This window comes from Pongo abelii, chromosome 10, assembly GCF_028885655.2.
Source record: "Pongo abelii isolate AG06213 chromosome 10, NHGRI_mPonAbe1-v2.0_pri, whole genome shotgun sequence".
Taxonomy (NCBI): Eukaryota; Metazoa; Chordata; class Mammalia; order Primates; family Hominidae; genus Pongo; species Pongo abelii.
Genome location: NC_071995.2, coordinates 14,308,701 through 14,329,972, shown reverse-complemented (window position 1 = coordinate 14,329,972; position 21,272 = coordinate 14,308,701). Strand labels below are relative to the sequence as shown.

The 21,272-nt window shown below is 39.2% G+C and overlaps 1 protein-coding gene across 2 annotated transcripts in view; it reads left to right on the top strand.

Annotated features, from left to right (window-relative positions):
- The window catches only part of GRIN2B (glutamate ionotropic receptor NMDA type subunit 2B), a 442,920-nt gene that overhangs the window by 289,958 nt on the left and 131,690 nt on the right, over positions 1–21,272 (top strand). For both annotated transcript variants that reach the window (XM_002822968.3, XM_063712040.1), the window contains exon 6: positions 16,939–17,053. In XM_002822968.3, the coding sequence (XP_002823014.3) occupies positions 16,939–17,053 (115 nt within the window). The remainder of the gene's footprint in view (positions 1–16,938; positions 17,054–21,272) is intronic.

Sequence of the window (21,272 nt, the reverse complement as noted above, 5' to 3'; positions counted from 1 at the left end):
CACTTGAACCCAGGAGGTGGATGTTGCAGTGAGCCGAGATGGTGCCATTGCACTCCAGCCTGGGCAACAAGAGCAAAACTCTGCCTCAAAAAAAAAAAAAAAAAAAAAAGTAAAAAGAAAAGAAAGATTAATGAAAATAAGTAATGGTTACTACCCAACTATTCCAGTTCAGGGTCTCGGGTAGCCAGAGACTACCCTAACAGCTGAGGGTCAAGGTGAACACTGACCTAGGACAGGATGGCATCCCATCACGGCACACACTCACACATACCCTACTTGCTCACGCTGGCACCATGTAGACACGGCAGTTCACCTAACGAGCACAGCTTTGAGATGTGGGAGGAAACCAGAGTAACTGGAGAAAACCCACACAGACGTGGGGAAAATGTGCAAACTCCACACAGACAGCGGCCCCACCCAGCCAGAAATCCGTTTTTTTCTCATCAATGTAAGGAAACAAGTTGAACAAAAATATGTCATTGGAGGACCTGCTGTATGTATTCTGAGCACCTATATTCTCTAGGGACATCTTGACTATATTTTTAATAGGATTCTCCCTGTGTTACGGGGATAGATTTCACCAATGGACAGCCTGGCTCCCTAATGTATGAACTTGGTACCTATCTTTATAGTTTCCATTTTACCTGCCCAAATATGTTTTCATCAACTTTGTTACCCCTCCTGAAGCCACCTGTAAAATAAAAAAGTATATTCCTTCTGTGCAAATTGCTGAAAAAACTTGGGAAAGTGAGTTAATTGCTACAGAGAAATTATTTACCTCACTTATTTTTCTCTTGGCTTCAATCAGGGGCTTTTAAAGCCTCATTCATGTCATCCTGAGACCTTCCTGAATGATCTGGATTTGGCAGCCTCGACACTTTAGACACATTCTCGCTCAAACTAGAGCTTTGGGTGTGGTTAGAAAAACAAATGGGAAGAAGGGTTAAATTCACAAAGATAATTCATCTCCTCTAGGTGGTTTTTGCCCATTGCTGAATGCTTGTCTTCTCTTTCCACCAACACCTACTTGCTTGGATCTTGACTTATTTTGGCAGTTCTCTGTACATGTAATGTGGTTGCCATGGAGATGTTATCCAGCATGCTGCATGCTGTTTCATCTCCTCTCCATCTCTTCATTTCTCTCTAGTGTGTGCTTGTTCTCTCACATTTCTATCTCTTCTACACTCACCCCAACCCCCTTTGTAATTGAAGACATCAAACACTGTATTTCTTCAAGCTATTTTGCTTCCTTTCCCCAATCATATCAAATGTGGTTTTAACTTAAAATAATCAGAGCAACCTGGTAGTGACTGGAAAAGGGGGTAAAGAAATTGACTGAAATGCTAAATTCCTGTAGGTTATGCTAGGATGCCCAAGAATTTGGGGGAATTCAAGCAAGTGGTAATCAAATTAACTTCCTTTGCTTTCACAGGGATTAAGTCTTTACTGTGGTTCAGAGAGACTTATTCATAATACCTTTCTGATTTCCACCTGGACTACTTCATCATGTCCTGGTGTTATCTACAAACAAGAAATTTCTGAACTATCCTCAACTCTTAATTTCCCAACCATGGAATATTCACTTCGGGCATTATTTGCATGGACCCACAGGGCCTCTCTGAAGATATTGACATCCTGGGTTATTAAGAGTTGGGCCAAATGTAGAGAAGATCTTAGTGTGAATATCAACTATTCACCCTCACCTTGCTGTGATGTGTGTAGGGAGTGAGGAGTGGGAAGGAGTGAGAACGGGATTTTGTAGTTATGTGCACCTAACCATGTGAAGATTGAGAAAAAGTTTATTTCTCTCCTCCACTGAGGATATTTTAATTTTTCTCAAAAATTGAAAAGTACTAGAAAAAAATGAATAAATGTCGCTTTTGTTTTTCTGGTTTCTCTTAAAAGACCTCCTCATCTCAATGTTATAAGTAAGATGAATTTGATTTCATTTCCTTCCAAACTGACAAAATGATTTACGTTAGTAAAGAATATTCAAATATTAATTTTAACATATATTTCAGATTCCCCCAATGCTTTGAGTTTCTAAACTAAAAAAACATAGCCAGCAACCGCAATATCAAGAAATTTTATTTATTTTTCTTTCTTACAGAATAAAATATTTCAGGAACAAAGAGAAATCGCTTTTGATTTCTCTACCGATCATTAATTATGTTCACTTCTGTGTCAGCTCTCTCCAAGGGCACAATACCGTGGAGAGAATAAGGATTTGGGTAGATTATATGATTCTCACAGGCAGATCTACGTTTTTATGGACAGTGTAATGAGAAAAACATTAAAAGGGAGAAGTTTAAAAAGAGTCTGGGCAAGAATGAAGTCAATCCAAACTTTCATCTCATTCTTTAGAAAAGAAAGATTGTATATATATATATATATATATATATATATATATATATATATATTCTTTAGAATTTATTCTTTTTTAAAATTAATAATTGGAGGAATTACTTTCTTCCACAGGGAACCAGTACTCAATGCCAGTTGCATCTGTGTGTGTGTGTGTGTGTGTGTGTGTGAGAGAGAGAGAGAGGCAAAAAAAGTATTTGTAAATAGATTGTGTGTGTGTGTGTGTGTGTGTGTGTGGTGTGACATAGAAGTGGTGTGGGTGGGAGTGAGAAGTGAGAAAGTAGCATGGGAGGATTTCAACATTAGACTTCTGCAAGTGCAAAACAAATCAGTAAGTATTACTGAATACTTACCACAAGCAAGACACTAGTTTGGGTTCTGCAAAGGATAACAGAAGGACGAGATTTGATTTTTACCTTTAAATAGTATGTTGTCTATCATGGAAGACAAGATACAGACAAGTAAAAAGTTAAGTAATAAAAGGGAACAGAACAAGTCAGGTGAACAATAAATGAAATGTTGAAATGTGGACTGGAGGCAAGATAAGAGGAGAGAAGAGGGGAGAAGGCCTCAGATTGATAGGAAAGTGTAGAGAGAGGATAAGATTTGATCTGAGTCCATAAGCATGAGCAAGATCTGGATTATGCTCAATTGAGAGAAAATGGAAGAGGCAGAAAGTGTAAATAATGTTTGTCAGGGGACAGCAAAGATGGTTCTTGGCTTCAGCAAGAGTTCATGTAAAGAAGATGAACTCTATACCCTTCGCCGAGAGCAGACTTTGGCTCTAGGCAGTGCGGAGCCATTGGAGATGTTTGAGCAAGTAGTGATGTGGCACTAAGAAATCTCATGGTAAGATTAAATAGGGATAGTATTGGGGAGGGTGGCAATGATATAAGGCAAAGGGCCCAGGAGGAGGCTGTTGCAAGTATCTGGGTATCAGTGGATATATGCCTGGTCCAGGGTAAACAGTTAGGGAGTAGAAAAGAAGAGACAAATGTAAGAATCATTTTGTAAAGAAAGGGAAGTTTTGGAGGATGGATTGGGCATGGGAAATTAAAAGAAAAATGTTGGAGACAGCTGGAAGATTTCAAGACTAAAGGAATAAGGCTAATTAATATTTACTGAGTGACTACTATGTGCCAGGCACCTTTCCAAGTGCTTCATAAGTTTTAACTCATTGAGTGAGAGGAAGAATTGAAAGTCAGCTATTTTGAGAGCAAAGATAAAGCCAATCAATTTCAGGCACTAAGAGTTTGTAATAGGGATAAATGCAAGTGTGGATGACTGGCAAGGGATGGAAATGGGGAATAAGATGTCAGACCTGGAGGAGAAGAACTGGACTAATCCACTTAGAAGAATAATTTGTGCCATGGGAATGGCTGATATCTGCATAAAATGAGAAATAAACAGCCTGTTTTGAATTTCCTTTAAAAAGTAAAATAAGAGAAAAGATAAAGGCATCCAGTAAAGAAGGAGAAATCACAGATGAAGGAGGAGAACTAAGATAACATAGCATGGTAGTATCTAGACAGAAAGCAATTGCAAAGGAAGGAGCTATTCTACAGTGTGAATCTATGGAGAAATCAAACAGGGTAAGTACTGAGACTAATTTATGTATTTGATTGTCCAGATCATAAGTGAAGATCAGCCTGTCCTATTGAGGGCAATTGAGAGTTGACTATAGCTCCAAAGAAATACTTTAATATTGTATTTTTAAGTCCAGAGAGAATTTGGATATTCTGTGCCAAACCAGGATAAGTTTTTGTCACTCTTAACGAAACAAATAAATATTCTAGCTCTTATTGTCTGCCTTTAACAAGAACTCCAAGAATTTAGCCTTAGACTTTCATAACTGACTTCCTTCCAGAGCACAATCTAAGAATTAATTCTTCTGTAAGTCCAGTCAAGCTTACTGCTGTGTGGTTTTTCTCCTGTTTTCTTATAAGGCAAATTCATTCAATTTCTTCACTTTTTTGGGTTAGTGCTTGTGAAATATGACAGATTGACAGCCCTTAGAGACTGGGGTTCTCTAATTATCCTATGAACATAGCTCCTTACCAGCAATGTGCCTCTGGTCTCTCTTAGGGCTGTAAAAAGCCTGTGTGTTTAGTTGATTTTCCTGTAGACCTTTTTATGATGACGGCATCAGGGACAATTTAAAACAACTGATGGACTGCTGGTTGGTAGTATAAATCATAATCAAGAACCCAGGGCTTGGAGCCATTCAGATCTGGATTTGAATTTTAGTTCTACCATCTTAGAAGGTTGTGGCTTCTTTCTTTTCTTCTCTACTTACCATTGCTTCTCTTGACAACATTCTTCTTAGTGTGGGGCAATGGAAGGAAAATGGGCTTTAGAATCATTCAGAAGTGGATGGATTCAACTCCCAGTGCTCCCAACCTTGGGCCTTCATTACAGTATTTACCTATTATTTTATATAATTGATGTGAGAATGTAAAATGATGTAAAGCACCCAAAACAAGGCTAGGCATGTGCTCAATAAATGGTAGCATTGTTGGATTTTTTAAAAAATTGATTAGCCAGAGCAGAAATAAGACTTCCAAGCAACTTCACTTATAGATCAGAAAGCTATGAGATTCATTTACCTTGTGGAGACAAAGTTCTGAAACTATGTGCTGAAGAGGGAAAAATGTCAGTCAGCATATTTTGTACATGAAGCTAAACTACAGTTGACTTTTAATTGATTTGATTCATCCTGGGAATCCAGTGCCTAAGAGCAGCCAGCTAATTCTTCTTTTCATTCATGTGTTAAAGATGAAATTATAACAGAAAGAGAGAAGACAAAGCTGTAACAGTTTTAAAGCTGTAAGCGTGGTGGTCTCATTGTCTAAAGACATAGGGGAACCTGGCTTGGACTTGGTCATGTTAAGTTTGATCTGAGCATTCAAGTAGAACATTCCAATCAGAAATATTGAGCTGAAGGTCAGGGAATTGGTGGAACCTATGATAGGGATTTTGGAGACCTTGGCATGATTGTTGATGTTATGGCTGTGAATGCATCTCAGAGGGAGACAATGTGGGCTCAAAATTGAATCTTGGCATACCCCCAGATTGGGGAGTTTCAAGTCAAAGTGGAGAAAAAATGGAGAGATGACTAGCTTGAGATGTATAAGGAGAACCAAGATATTATCCTGCTTTAAATAATAAAGTACAAAAAGGAGACTTGCTAAAAAAAACTGGGAGTATCACTGTTAGAGACTATAGAACACTTAGGAGAATGATGATAGAGCAAAGCCTACTGATTTTATTTTTGTTGATCTTCGTCTTAGTTTATTTTGTGTTGCTATAAAGAAAACTCAAGACTGGTAATTTGTAAAGGAAAAAGGTTTACTTTTCGATGATGCTGATGGCTGGAAAGTTCAATATTGGGCATCTGCCTCTGATGGGGGCCTCAGGCTGCTTCTAATCATGGGGGAAGGTGAAAGGGACACTGCATGTTGAAAGATCACATGGCGAGAGAAGAAGCAAGGTCGGGGAGGGGGGTGCCAGACTCTTTTTAACAACTGGTTCTCATGGGACCTGATAAAAAAGGAACTCATCCCCAAGGGGGGGCATTAATCTTTTCACGACCCAAACAGCTTCCATTAGGCTCCACCTCCAATACTGGGGTTCAAATTTCAACATGAGGTTTGGAGGGGACACACATCCTTGCTTGGATGGACAGACAGCCAAATCATATCAACCTTGTTTGATTATTGATAATTTTGCAGCTGTAATAGTTTCAGTAGAAAAGAGAGGCAAAAGCAAAGATTACAAGGGTTAAGGAGTGAAGTCTGGGGAGGAAATAGGGTCATCAGGTGCGAATGACTTTTTTTAAAAGTTCCCAGTAAGAAGAGATAGAAAATAAAATTACTTTTCTTAGGGGCTGAAAAATCTCTTTGTGATTTGCCCTGGTCAAAAAAGAGTTAATGGTATAAATGCACAGTAATTTCAGAAGCATTAAAGAGCATGTTTCCATGGAAACATCAACCTACAGAGGGAGAGAAAGAGCTAGGATCCCCTGACAAAGAAGGAACAGCAGAGTTCTAGCCCCCACACAGTACAGCAGGGAGAGATGATTACACGTTTCTTTCAGCTTCCCAGTGAAGATGCAATTGGGGTTCATGGTGCTGTCCTCTTGAGGATGAGAAAAGAGGGAAGTGGGGTTTGGTTTAAAGAAACTCTTGGCCTCATCTTGCTTGAAATTCTGACCCAAGGGTCAATCTCGTTTTAGAATATTGGAAAAGATCAATGGGTGTCTTTAACTAACTAACTAAATAAATTTGATCTTCCTCAACCTCTTTATTCTAACCTGGTCTAGAAACAGTGCCATAATATACTGCATTAGAGTGAAACTTAAAGAAACTCTAGAAATATAAGATGTAGGTTTGGCTGATAAATTTTGACCAGCGCTTTTGCATTATGGTTTTTCTCATCTAGATGTATTTTCTTTGGTTATGTACACATTTGGCTTCACAGTTTTCAGATCCATAATATCCCTTTCACTGCCATCTAGTACAAATTTCCCGTACCCTTAAAACCAACCCTACTGTTAGAGATTGTTCATCTCACTGAACTGTAGCCCAGAAAGCTGTTCTCCAGAATGTGCTACAGGAACCACATTAACAAGCTCCTTATTGCAAACAAATCTTCCTGTCAGTTCACTTTCTCCATTCCCAGATTATATTCCATTTTGCCTCTCTTTCATTACTCTGGTCTTTCCTTGGGAGAAATTATTTCATTCCCTATGTGAAAGGATTTTATCTGTATGGTAGGTGTGGCTTATAACTAGGTTTTCTGAAGTCAGAGATATGTTTTTGAATGAGTCAACAGCTTCCACCACTCTCTCTGTCTCACATACATAGCATGACATGCCTGTCTCCCCTAAAGACATAATCTTCACCCAGGCATCTTGAGTCTTCTGTCTGTTGGAAATGTCCCCCTGACCCTGGAAGATCCTCCCTCCTTTGACCCTCTCCTCCTCCCAATTCAACATAATTGTTTCTATAAATCTTCACTTGAAGAACTCTGCCAACCATTACTGCAAAACTAAATTATAACCTTCTTTTTCCATGAGTGACAATTCCTCATAACTTCCACTCTCCAGCCCTGTAAGTGAAGCCATCACCAACTCATCATATATTCATCTACCTTTTTTGCCCCCTTCGGTAGAGCTGTTAGAGGGAATTGTGAAGTCGAAAATATGGTAGCTACAGAGGGGGCAGGAACTGTGTGTATGGAGATATTTCCTGTGTGTTGATTTTGTTGACTACCCAATGTGTAAGAGGAAGTAGAGAGAGGCTACAGAAAGGACAAATTGAGGAAATGGAGAAAGATCAAAAGGGAGAGAAAAGCCTTCTTATTCTTTTCCCTTGATATCATACCTAGGTCACTTTAGGTTCTTACCCAAGGGCTTCTTGAGTACATATGCTCAGGGTTTCTTTCAGTAGGCCTGAAAGTTCACAGGAAGGAAAGTCTTCCTGCCATAGTTGAATGTCCTAGAGAAATCTTTGCCAGTCATTGTTTACATAGCCTCTGAATAGTTTTGCCAGCCTGTGAGCTAAAATGGATGTCAGAAAGACAAGCTTTCACCTTAAAATTATTAATAGTCACAAAAAAGAGATAACAACGTAGTCAGTGATCAGCTAGCCTTTGATCTGCCTTGGTATTTTCTCTGGGAAGGTCTCACCACTTAGTTTTGATAGCCTACCTATTCTGGGCTGCATTCCAACATACTGAACACCTAATCTCTGGAAGAAGAAAGGAATTTTATTCAGTGTTTTAAGAAAGTGATTTTAACTTATATACAGCATGGAAATATGAACTAAAAGGAAAAATAATCCAGTGACAGTAACATTATGCAGAAAAGCTACTTGGTTTCTTCTCTCTGGGGATTTCTACCTTTTTAACAATGTCTAATAAGTTTGGCTTTCCTGCAGCACCTTACCAGGTCTCACCTACAGTAGAGGTGACTAAGAGTCCTGAGCATAAGCATAAGGAGGAATTTTATTTTTCATCGCTGAGTTCTGTGCACAGAGCTAAATCAGAAGCAACTTTGGTATTCTGCACATTTGATTAATTGGCATCAAAAGGCAGCCTCACTAGTTCCCTAAGGAAGTGTGGTACCTTCACACATAATCAAGAATGTGTTCTCTCCAAAGGGATTTTAAAGAGAATTACATAGTGTTCAAAGCAGGGATCTGGGAGGTCAGAAGGGGGAACATTTTGAGGAATCACTTATTCTAGACTAAAATTATGGAGGTATGAGCACATCTTTTGCCTTCCTTGGAAAGTGAACTTTATATTGAAGTGGTATGATTTAGTGACTGCCCACTGCAAAAAACCTCACAGGGGTAACTAATCATAGTAAGAACAAAACAAATATTCCCAAGCCTTAATAGTTTTGGATGTTATAGGAATGAGAGAGAATATACTAAACTGGTAGTATTATGGAAAAACAGAGATCCAGGAATTAGGAGACCCAGACTCAACTAAATGGGCCAAAGCATGACATCATTTTCCCAAGCTTCAGAGTGTTCAGCTCTAAATATGAACAGTTAGACTGTGATCCAAAAGTCCCTTCAAATGCTAACTCCCCTGACATCCAGGCAATGTAAAAAAATAGGTAATAATAATAACAACTAATACATAATGCTTACTCTGTGATAGGGAGAATTCTAAGTCCTTTATATATGTTGAGAGCTTATTTGGAGGTTCTAGAATGGAAGCCCAGCTACTCACATACCCTTGACCGAAGACTGGTCCTCCTTTATCGGGAACGGTCATCCTCTTCCACTGAGCCTGCCGCTTAGGGACGGATGCACATGGAGTAGTGAGGGAGGAAGCGGACACCCGCCTAGCCAGCCAGATCAGCTGAATCAACGCTGGCAATCGATGGGGTGACAGATGCTGCAGCCAGATCACCCTCACATCCCCTTTATATATATTGAAACACAACAATCCTATGAGATAGGTACTATTATTATTCATATTTTTTATGGTGAAGAAAATGAGGAAAGAGAGGTTAAATAACTTGCAAGACCACACGGCTTCAGAACTGGTGGGTGCAGGATTTGAGTGGAGACTGTGACTGTTACACTGTTTAAGAACTCTGCTCTTGTTCTTAAACACCTCACTACACTGCCTGTTGCAGTATGAGTGTGTACGTGTGTTATACACACTGTATTCTTTCCCTCTTTACTTATTGCTTCTCCCCTTTATTTTCTTTTTATTCACCTCTCACCACTAAGCATTTTGGGGCATTGTCCAGATTTTTTTCATTCATTTGAATGAGAATACCTTACTAATGAGAATGAGTTCCTCCATTTCATCCCAGATGGACCCGTAGGTAAGTCTAGAGAGCATTGTTCCCTAGCCATGGCCTGTCACATTGACCCTGCTTGGTGAAAGGTGGCATAGATAGGAGGTTATCACAGCTGGTGACAGAACTCCTTAAAATTCTCATTGCTTTGATAATTGGTCAAAGATAGCATCTTTCTGGAGGGAGGTTAATGTTCTCTACCTTCTTATACCAGTCCTCCTCTGTTTTCTTTCATTGCAGATTAAACTAATTCATGGTATTCAGTTGTGAAACAGAATCCAGGTAATAGCTCTCTGAAATTTTTTATTGTTAGGCCAAGGGGGCTGAAAATACTTTTTCTTCATAATAGATGGTGAATTTACACATTGCCACTTACACCTCTAATGAATTCAGTTCAGCCCAAACTACTAAGAGGCTAAAGCACATTTCTCACCACCAGTAGGAGATAAGAGGTATATTAAATTTGTATCAATCACTGTTCAAGATACTTTAATATCTCATTACCTTAACACCACTAATTTAGAATTTAAGATACTTTAATATCTCATTAACTTAACACCACTAATTTAGAATTTAAATAACTGTGATATGAACTAGCCCAAACTTGAACATTTTATGATTTGTGAAGAATGGTTTGCAAAATAAATTAATGGTATAAACACCATTTCAGAGAAAATGTGTAATTCACTGGAAGACAAATTATTTTTAACCCATCTCAAGTAATCATAAACTAATATTACAGTCTGCTCTTTAAATTAGTTATTCCTGAGCTTCTCTACAAGGTATCATTTTGCGTAAAAGAAAAGAACAGCTTAGGAAACTGACATTTCTAATTGTATTGTCCAACCACAGAGTTTAATATTTTTATATATGACATATCTCAAAGGAATCATTTAAAACTTCTTCAAATCCTTCTTCCTTAAAAAGAGGACATTGTTGACCAGATTGTAATAATCTTGCCGGCCATGTTGACCACACTAAACTGGATTAATCATTTTGGATTTATTTTGATAATTATGAATTTCTTAGCTGGGAAAAATTCAGAAATTTCTATTTAGTGTGTCTAAACTAGAACACTGAAAATCTAATTTTTAAATATCTTTGCCTCTTTTCTCCAATACCAGCCTGTAATTAGGTAGCTTTTAAAAGTTTTTAAGTCCACTATTTCTAATCCTTTGGGAAATTGTTTCTACTATTTCTAGAGGTACTGTGTATAAATAATCGTAATTTCCAAAAAGAAACTCTAGTCTTTCAAAAGAATTGTGTTTTTTCCATTCACATGGTACAGAGTAATAACAGCAGCTAATAATAACAGAATTATAGCAATATTAATAAGAACAGTATTAATCAGATGAAATGCGAGGTGATAGATAAGTTAATTTGCTTCACTAGAGTAATCTTTTTTACTATCTATATGTATCCCATAAAATCATGTTGGATACCTTACATATACACACTAAAAACTATTTTTAAAAAAGAAGAAAAGAAATATAGAGATAAACAACAGGTCAAAGGATCCTCCCTGTAGCTTCTCACATCAGACAAGTAAGATGGTATGAACCACCTGTTTTATAGATGAGGAAGCTGAAGGCTTTAGAAGGTGACACATGAATGATACAAAGTTACAGAGTTACAGCTTTTCAGAGCCAGAAAATTACAAAAAAGAGGGGGTCAAGAATTTGTCTCTTGCCTGGAACTGTGTTCCTTTATCACTTTACTTTTAATAGCTAGAGAATGAAAATGAGAGATATGAAAAACTGCCACTTTTTAAAAGCATGGTGGCACATGGAAAGAACACCGGACTATGGGTTAGGACACCTGGGTCCTATTCTCAGCCTTGTCATCTAATCACAAAAGCCCTGCTGGACTTTGTCTGTTTCATCTGAAGATGAAAAGATTGGATGAAATGAGATGCTATCTCTTCTCTTATTGACACATTAGCAGATATTAATTTTTAAAAATCTAGTGCTTGTAAAGACATACAGGGTAAAGTAAGTATTATAGTTCTAGGGCTGTTGGTTGGCTGGGAAAATTCTGGTAGAGCTCCTTCGAGTGCCTCCCACTCAGGGTATGCTGCTAAATCATTGCTGTGGGTATCAACGTGGTGCAGTAGATGAGCTTGGTGTGGCATGGCCAAAGTCAGAGAGGCAGAAGGGCTCTTTAACCTTAGCCTGATCCCATTAAGCTCACTGTGGTGTGACTTTGGCCATATAAAGCAAATGTATTGGCTCTGAGCCCACCAGGATTCTGAGGCTCTTTCTCAACAAGCAGGCAAGCAGGTAGATTAATCATCTAAGGTAGACTTTGTTTCATGCAGTCTGTATTAGGGATCTATATAGTCCAGGATGTGCCATGTGATTCAAGAATGCTAAAATGCACATCTGGAGTTCTGTGGAACTGATTTTACTTCACTTGGTGATCATGGAAAGACCCTGAGCTGAGAGTCAGAAGACTTAAGCTCCAGTCCTGAACAGGCAGGTCACCTTGGGAAAGTTGTTTTGCATCTTGGGACCTATTTTCTCCTCTCTAAAATGAAGGTTCTCGATGGATAATTTCTAAGTTCTCTCCTAGTTTTAGCAATGTGAGACTCTGTGTAATATTAGAACTGTATGAGGCATACCATCTGGTTTCTTAAGGTTCAAACTACATTCTAGAGACAAATCAAGCAATTTAAAATATACACACACACACACACACACACACACACAAACTTGATGGGACTTCCAGGAGATTTGAGTCTCGTGGGCAGAACTTCTGCATTTGGCTGCCACTTGAAGCAAAGCTTTTTGACTGTGTACTTGAGGATGACATGTTTGGAGAGAAATAGAATAGCTATGGCATCTCTTAATCTTAATTATAATTTAATCCTTTACCCAGGATTCACACATGAACGTTTTGAGGTTCTAATTAATATTAAAAATCAACAAAGTACAGCCAGGGTAGTTGGATATTTTCAGGTCTTATGGAAAGTTAAACTGATTAATATAGCCATTTGATCTAGTTTAGCCTCCATATGTGGAAGCCAATCTCCATTTTTCAGATGTATTTCATTGATAATTGAGTCTTGTTAAAATGTAGTTATCACACTTATTCACTGAGGTTTAAAATCAAGCAACTTTCTTGCCTTTAGACACTCAAATTATGCTAATATATTCTTTTTCTGATTTTTTCCTATTAAATAACCTTATATTTGTATCATATTTTATATAGTTTTCCTATCCACTCTTTCATTTGATCATCACAACAGACTTCTCTGATAAGCTGGAAGTAAAATGATGTCTCCCTTTTAGAGAAGAATAGCTGAGATTCAGGTGCCAAGATCACATGTCTAGAAGTGACCACACCCCCAATTATTTTTTCACACTTTTCATTACCAATGAATGGATGGGTTTGTTCTGCTATTCAAAGGGCATCTTGCTCAAGGCTGGTGTATATTTGCAAGCTCCTCACTAATGGCTAAATGTTCTCACACCACAAGAAATTACTCATGAAAACACAGTGTGAATGATTAATCTATATGCTGCTGACAGATATGAATGATGAAAGGATACTTTGGAGAAGAATATTTTGTATATTGTCATAAAATTTTACTAATGTTTTTGATAAGTGTAAAACATATGAGGAGTGCTTAGGTAGATAAAATGAACTTAGAGCTGGAAGAGGAGGAGCACCCCAGAAAGAGAACAATTTCTAAGGAAAATCAGAAGGCGCTGGAACAGGAATAGCCAGAAAAATTTACAGACCAATTACATTGCTCATGAGTGTGATTTATTTTCTGCAAGTTCAAATTTCTCAACTTGTACACCTAATTCAATGCTGTCCCCTTCAAAGAAGTCATCTTGAGAGGCTATATAGTTATTCCATTGATGTTGCTTATTAATTGAATTATTTTTGGAACTTCTCTTTTATAATTGCCTTCTGAAATAGATACTTTCCTTTAAATATTCTTAATGGTGTTTTAGATAAAGGCAGAATTATTCAGCACAGTGTCTGATGAAAAGGTGGATGCTTAAACCAGATAATTTATTTCCCTCCTATCCTTCTTCTTCCTTACCCCTCTCTCCTCCATCTCTCTCTTCCTTCCTCCCACTTTTCCTCTTTCTTTCCTTCCTCTTTCCTTTTCTTCCTTTTTCCTTCTTTCCTTCCTCCTTTCAAAATAGATGAGACCAAATTGTTTTACATGTCTCATAAACTTTATTTGAAGACTCCAGAAATTATTCAGTGTCTTTGTAGTAAGAATACATTTTCAAGTGTATTATATTGTTGCTTACATTCTAGTTTGTTGGTTTAAAATATCCTGTCTTGTGGTTTTGTAATTATATTCTCTGCAATGAATTCTTCAGGGCCTTTGGTTGGAGTGTTAGAGTCATTGCAAACTATAGGAGACCTGAATGTTACCTTCACACTAATGATGGCCTTGGGTGAGCAGCTCTGGGCTGAGAGCTGAGGAGCAGGGCAAGAAGTGGAGCAGATTGAGCACTGAGTTGTGTTGGGGATGCTACATGTCACTGACTGGAGGTGTCTGGAGAGAACAGCCAAGGTGGGATGGTAGAAAACGCAAAGCCATGGCATATGAGGAATATGTAAAGGCCTTGGGATGCTAAGTCTGATGTTGTATATGAGAATCAGGCTGGTGTCAGGAAAGGACATGAAACTGGACATATTGCTTAAAATGTTACTTCTGCTCCCAATTAGCTGTGTAACTGTCATACTGGACCCTTGTTGACTCCGATAGCGATGGTACCATATCTGAAAGGCCTAAGAAGAGACCCAGAGATAATGAATGAGACATAGGATTTACTGGGGAAACTTACATACAAGGACAATCCAGTGGCGGTGGGCTGGGCAGGAGAACTGCTACCATTTGTAAAATGCATGCAGTTTATATAGCATTTTCACTTAGCAATGTTCACCTAAACGTTCATTTAACCCAAAATAAAGGGCTCTGATCCCCTGTATGGCCTGCATTCCAACAGATGAACTGGGGGTTTAGATGTCCTTCATAGATAAAAAGTGAATCTCTGGGTTGGCTATTCCCAGATTTCTTAGCTTAGGACTCCGAACATTTTTCTTAGACAGTAGGGTCATTCTCAGGGTATGCATAAGTTATTGCTGTCAGGTGCGTCTGCCATACAATAACACTGGACAAATAATTTAACCTCCTTGTGCTTGTTTTTTAATCCATCAAGTTAAAATTATAGAACTAAAAGAGTTTAACAGGTCTTTAAAGAGTAAAATTGATTTCATAAGGGATGTATGATAAATGTCTTCAAATACTTGAGAAACTCTCATGTAGAAGAAGGATTAGACTAAGACTGTAGAATCTCTAAAGAGGAAACAGGTATCAAAGGGTTGCAGGGCAGGAGGTTTCAGCTTTAAGTAAGAAAGAACTAAGTAGCCAACACTGAGATGGCTACCTTGAGCCCAGAAGGTGCCATTAAAAGTTCCCCATCAGTAAAAGAATTCAAGAAGAGCTGAGAAGACCAATTTTATGATATGGAAGGGAAGCATAAACTGTAAGAAGTGGTAGGCTAGTTGATTGTGAAAATCTCTTTCAGTTCTAAGATTCAAGGAATCGCTACTCCTTTGGGATCTTCTGTGTTCTTGATTGCATTTGTGAAGCTACACAGGACCAGGGAATGACAGGCTTAAACATCCCAGGTAGTTCTGGAAATGAGAAGTGATCCATGAGGGTTTGGTTCATGCTGCATAAGCATCATTAGAATCACCAGAAGCATATGCATCCTAGCAACCTTGTTGTTTAACCTAATGTTACCTGGAAGAATCAAAGAAGACCTCTCAGTTTCATTGAATGAGAAGAGTTAAAAAAAAGAGTCTTTAAGCTGCCTCCTTTAGCATCCTCACTGCAATTACAAGATACTCCTTTTGCTTCTTAGCAGGGATATGGTCTCACAAGCAACATTAAGCCCAAGGCTCCAGAGTAACATGTCATGTGAACACAGAGCTAATCATTATTGATTACTTGGGCCATTATGGTAAAAGGACATTAATTACCATCAGTGCAGTTGCACTAATGCAGTTGTAATAAGCATGCCTTTGGAAATTCCCAGTGAAGGGACTGCTCATCAGATGACAGCAGCCAGAGGGGAAAAGGGTGGGCTAAGGTGAAGGTGTCCAGGAGGAAGACAGTTTCATTGGTCTGACTCTAGTTACCTCCAGAGTTTCTGCTAATCTATGCACAAGTAACCAGAGCACTCTGTGAAATCTCTTTCCCACCTTTTCCCATTCCTTGGTATTTTCTGTTCCCTATACATAGCGTAATAGCCCTGGTTTCCAGATGCATCCTGTCATATCAGATCCCTGCTTACTGTACTCATCTCACAACTCTTAGAAGTATGAGCTTGGCAAGACCTTAGCAAGAGTTAAAAGAATATGTGCATATCTCTGGGATAGAGGGAGACTCTAGGCTCCTACATGCCACCTTTCTTAGCAGAAAGTTGTCTTGGTACACTCCTACTTTCATTTCTTATCTCTACCACCTCCAACCTTTAATCTACCTTTGTTTTTCAATAGCAATTGTTAGCACTTAATGAGACTCTACTATGCACCAGGCCACATGGTAAGTGGTTAACCTAAGTTATCCCCTTTAAGCCTTACAAACCTAATGAAGTAGGTTCCTTTATTAACCTAGTTTTTGCTGATAGGGAAAAACACAGAGGCTCAAAAAGGCTGAGTAATTTGCTCAAAGTCATACCTCTAGACTGAACTGAAACCAAACACCTTTTTAAAAATTTTTATTTTTAATTTTAAGTTCTGGGGTACATGTGCAGGATGTGCAGGTTCATTTTATAGGTAAACTTGTGCCATGGTGATTTGCTGCACCTATCAACCCATCACCTAAATATTAAGCCCAGCATGCATTTGCTGTTTTTCCTGATGCTCTCCCTCTCCCCACTTCCCTGCCTACAGGCCCCAGTGTGCCTTGTTCCCCTCCCTGTGTCTATGTGTTCACATTGTTCAGCTCCCACTTGTAAGTGAGAACATGCAGTGACCAAACATCTTTTATTTAAAATTTTTATATTACTTTTTCATGTGATTCCTACTATGTGAAAACTTGGATGACTCTATTGCATAATCAAATGGGAGTTCAAGGAGTACCAAATTTGATAATGGTATCTGTATTTCTATTTACTTGTCTGTCTCCAGCCAGCTTTCTCTCTATATACCTGACTGCCTTGTTCATGGTATACCCTCTTCATACTTTTAATCTTCCTTTTATTTTATCTTTACAGGTATCTGATCAACGTCACTTTTGAGGGGAGGAATTTGTCCTTCAGTGAAGATGGTTACCAGATGCACCCGAAACTGGTGATAATTCTTCTGAACAAGGAGAGGAAGTGGGAAAGGGTAAGACATGTCTTTGACAATTCTTGAGCAAAGTAGAGTAGAAATGTGAAATTTTGCAACACAATGAAGGAAAGTAGTCCTTTGGCTTTTGTCCCTAGACCTGTGGAGCAAGGGATCAATACCTTGATACACAGGAGAAGCCATTTCTCAAACTTGCATCTTCATTTACTTGCTATTTTGGTTAATCAAGAGATTGTTTTCTTTATGTATTACCATTTATTGTTGATAATTGCATTGATGTCTGAATCTTGACTTTGTTTTTGTGGAAGAGTATGTGTGTACAATATAACATAATTTGGTGAAGAAACTGAATTAGTGGTATAGTTCAGGAGTTGTGTCCTAGAGAGCATCTGGGAAGCTTATAAAGAAGAATTTATGAGAAGAAAGGTTTAGACTTATTGTGATTGAAGGATTCCCATGCAAGGCTCTGCTCAGAATCTCTCCCACTGCCAGTTGATCACAGTGTTTGAAATTCTACCATCAGAAATTAATTTCTGTGGGCACCAGACTGTCTAGGTCCAATTCCCAGCTCTATGTAGGATCTTAGACAAATCTCTTCACTACTTGGTGCCTCAGTTTTCTCATCCATAGAAGGAAAATAATAATAATAGTACCAACAGGTATAAGGATTAAGTATACGTAAAGTATTTAGAAAGGTGCCTGGTTCATAGTAAGCACTCAATTAGTATTATAATTTTTGTTATTCCAGATTCCCAGTTGAATACAAATATTCCTGAGAGTAATGTCATCACTGATTTTTCTCCAAATATGTTCCGCAGTGCTCTTGTCTCTCGAGACATTTTGCTGAAAAATAGTTTTACAGATACATAAGGTTGGGAGATACTACCTACTGTTTCTCACTCTAGGAGAGTCTTAGAACATACTAACCTTGGAAGTTCAGAGTGTCTTATAGCAAAGAAACATCTTTAATTTTACTTAGAATGGAATTTCCCAAAATTATTCTACCTCGAGACCCCTTTGTTCATGATATTCATATTCTGTGAAAACATATTGGGAAACTGATTTAAGACAACTTCCACAGATTCCATGGACCAATTGGCTGAGAATGGGCTTCAAAATGTTAGCATAGTTCTGCCTAGAATGGAAATCCAGCTATATATTTCTAGAGAGAGTTACCAGAAAATAAGGCCAGAGATAAACTTCTTGAAATTCACAACCTCATCACAGAGAGCCCTGGACAGCTAGTTATGTGAATGTGTGAATGCTCACCCGAGAAACTAGGCATGTGTGGCTCAGGCAGTAGAATCCAGGATCTAATTTTTCAAGTTGAAAGACCTCAATCTATCTTGCATTTTCTCTTATCAGATAGGGCACAATTATAAGGCTTAAATTATGCCAGCTTTTTATTTAATCTTATTCTTTTGAGACAGGGTCTCATTCTGTCACTCAGACTAGAGTGCGGTGGTGCTGTCATAGCTCACTGCAACCTCAAAATCCTGGGCTCAACCTGTCCTTCCAGCTCAGCCTCCCAAGTAGCTGGGACTATAGGTGTGCACCACCATGCCTGGCCAACTTTCAAATTTTTGGTAGAAATGAGGTCTCACTATGTTGCCCAGGCTGGTCTTGAACTCCTGGCCTCAAGTGATCCTTCTGCCTCAGCCTCCCAAAGCACTGGAATTAGAGGTGTGTGCCACTGCACTTGGCCTGCCTGATGTTCTTGATTAAAGTTGCCCTCCCTCCACTGAATTATCATTTGTTCAGAAATGGTTGTTCCCTGGGCTTCTGCTTTTCACTACAATCAAGCTGCTTTCACTGCTGCTGTAGAGACGTCATAATTTAAGAAATGTTCTGGGCTCTTCATGTATAACAGGCACTTCTGTCTGTCTCTAGAAGAGGAGCTATTAATAACTGAGGCTTCACAGGTAGCTCATAAGATATACAGAGGGGGCAGCTTTTTTTGCAGTAGGCTCACAATTACTGTCTCAAGCAGGAGGAGGCATCTCACAACTGCCTTTTCTTAAAGAGACACCACTCACCATCAGGTCACATTGACCCCCCTTCTTGAGTCCAGAATCTGAGGCCTGCATCCCCTACCCCTTTCTAGAACTAGACCCTCCTTCCTAGGGTTTGGATCCCTTCCCTCACCAATTCTACTTTTTTTCTAGCTCTTGAATTTATTCTTTACTTTATATATGATCCAGGGACTGTGTGATAATTTTTTAAATGGGCCTCCTTGTCCCTGGTACCTGCCTTTACTCCTTCAGATTAGTCCAAAATACGGCTGCCAGAATGAGCTTCCTAAAGCACAACTCTGACTGTGATGTTCTTTCTCTGCCCAAAGCCCACTTGAGCCTTCTATGGTTTATGGACTGGGGCTAGACTTGATCTGTTCTTGCATTCAAGGCTCTGGTCTCCCTTCCAAGCCTTTCGTCTCCTCCTCATGATTTCTTGTCTCACAATTAAGCTACCCTGGGCTTCTTCTTGTTCTGAGAATGTGCCTTTGTAGATCCTGTCCCCTGTACGTGTCATGATGTTTCTTCCTAGAATGAATTATCCAATTATATAATCATAACCATCCTTTGAAACCCAATTAAAATGTTGTCGCTTCCTTCCCTCATCTTTGACTGAGATAAAATCTCACACTCCCTTGTCACCTATAGATTTTGTCCATACGTCTGAGGTAGCACCCATCACATCTGCCTCTTGTTAGAGTTGTCCATATGCAAGTTTCCAAAGGGCAGAGGCTGTGTCTTTAGCTCAAGTGTGTCCTCACAGCAACCTGTAAGAGCGTATTTCATAGAGCAGTTCAATAAATATTTGTAGCATGTATGAGAATCATTACATAATAAAAGAATCCCAAAATCTACCATTAAGAATCCAAGTTTATGTTGTTGCCCTTGATACGGTAGCTGTTGTTTCATGGGGAGGGGCAGGAGAAAATCTTTGTATAGATTGAGTTTTTGTAGATCATACTTTACATGTACTAAAGGAATTTGCTGTTTAAAGGAATTCTGTGGTTAATCTTTTTGTAAGGCATTTGGGAGGGGTTGAGATAATAGAGTAGGACATTTTCATATCGACTCAATTAAATCAGGGAACACTTTGGAAGATAGATGTCTATTCTATCTAGTGTTCATTGAGGTCATAGAGCCATGTAGCTCTGCAACTTGAAGGCTCCTATTAGGGCTCACCTGTGGGCAGGGAGGATGGCAGGAGCCAGGTGTGGCTCCAGAGAATGGCTGGGTTGTGGTGAGATTGCATCATGGAAAGTTGTGTTGGTCCTTCCACTGTTATCCTCGTCCCCAGGACATCATCCTCAAGATGCCTAATGCTGCTTCAGAAGGTCCCCTTGGTCCAGGGAGGATTTAGTGTCAGTGGACTCCAGGGAGGCAGGCACCAGGGTGAAGATTCTATAGGGAGGAGTTGAACACTGGACAGATAAGCAGGGGAGGAATGTGGGTTTGTGGAAGAAATATGGGCTAGAGATAGGACTCTCAGCCACTGGTCAGGCCACTAACTAGCCATGGGACCTGCTTTTTTCACTTTTCTACATTTTTCTTTTCTCATCTCTAAAATGATGGCATGGGACTAAGAAGACTTCTTGGGTCCTTTCTAGTGCTAACTTCTGGGACTGCAAAATCTCCTTGTAAATAAATAGCAGATTGGAAAAGAAATTGGGTGAGGGATGGAACACACAGGAACCTGAGCTTGTTTTGAAGGGCATAGCTCCTAGGACATATTTGTCATTCTTGTCATTGAAGTAAATATTTCCCCAGAAAGGCCCTCCTAATGACCCACGATGAGGTAGTCACCCCGTCACGCTGTGTAACAGTAGATTTTTAATTTTCCTCGGTACACTTATTATCTGGTGTTTTGCTTACTTGCTTGCTTGTTTGTTTATTGCCTGCCTCTTCACACCAGGATGGATGCTTCCTGGGGGCAAGGACCTTGCTCACCTCTGTAATTCTGACCCTTCAGAAGAGTGCTTGCCTTCAGTGTCTGGACCACTCAAAAGATAATTGCTAAATAAATGAAGAATCCGTATGCTTGGGAGAACTAGAATATTGACAAGCTATTTCACTTCTACCCCGAAAATCTCCCATTTAGACATAGAAGTTTACTGGAGACAGTATGGGAACAGGTAACTTCCCCTCCTCTGGAGTGAGCACCCCAGTGCCAGGGAAAGGCTTGGGGGGAATTGTCAGGGAGGCCCAACTCCCAGTGGAGTCATACATGCGTGACCAGCTTTTAACAAGGC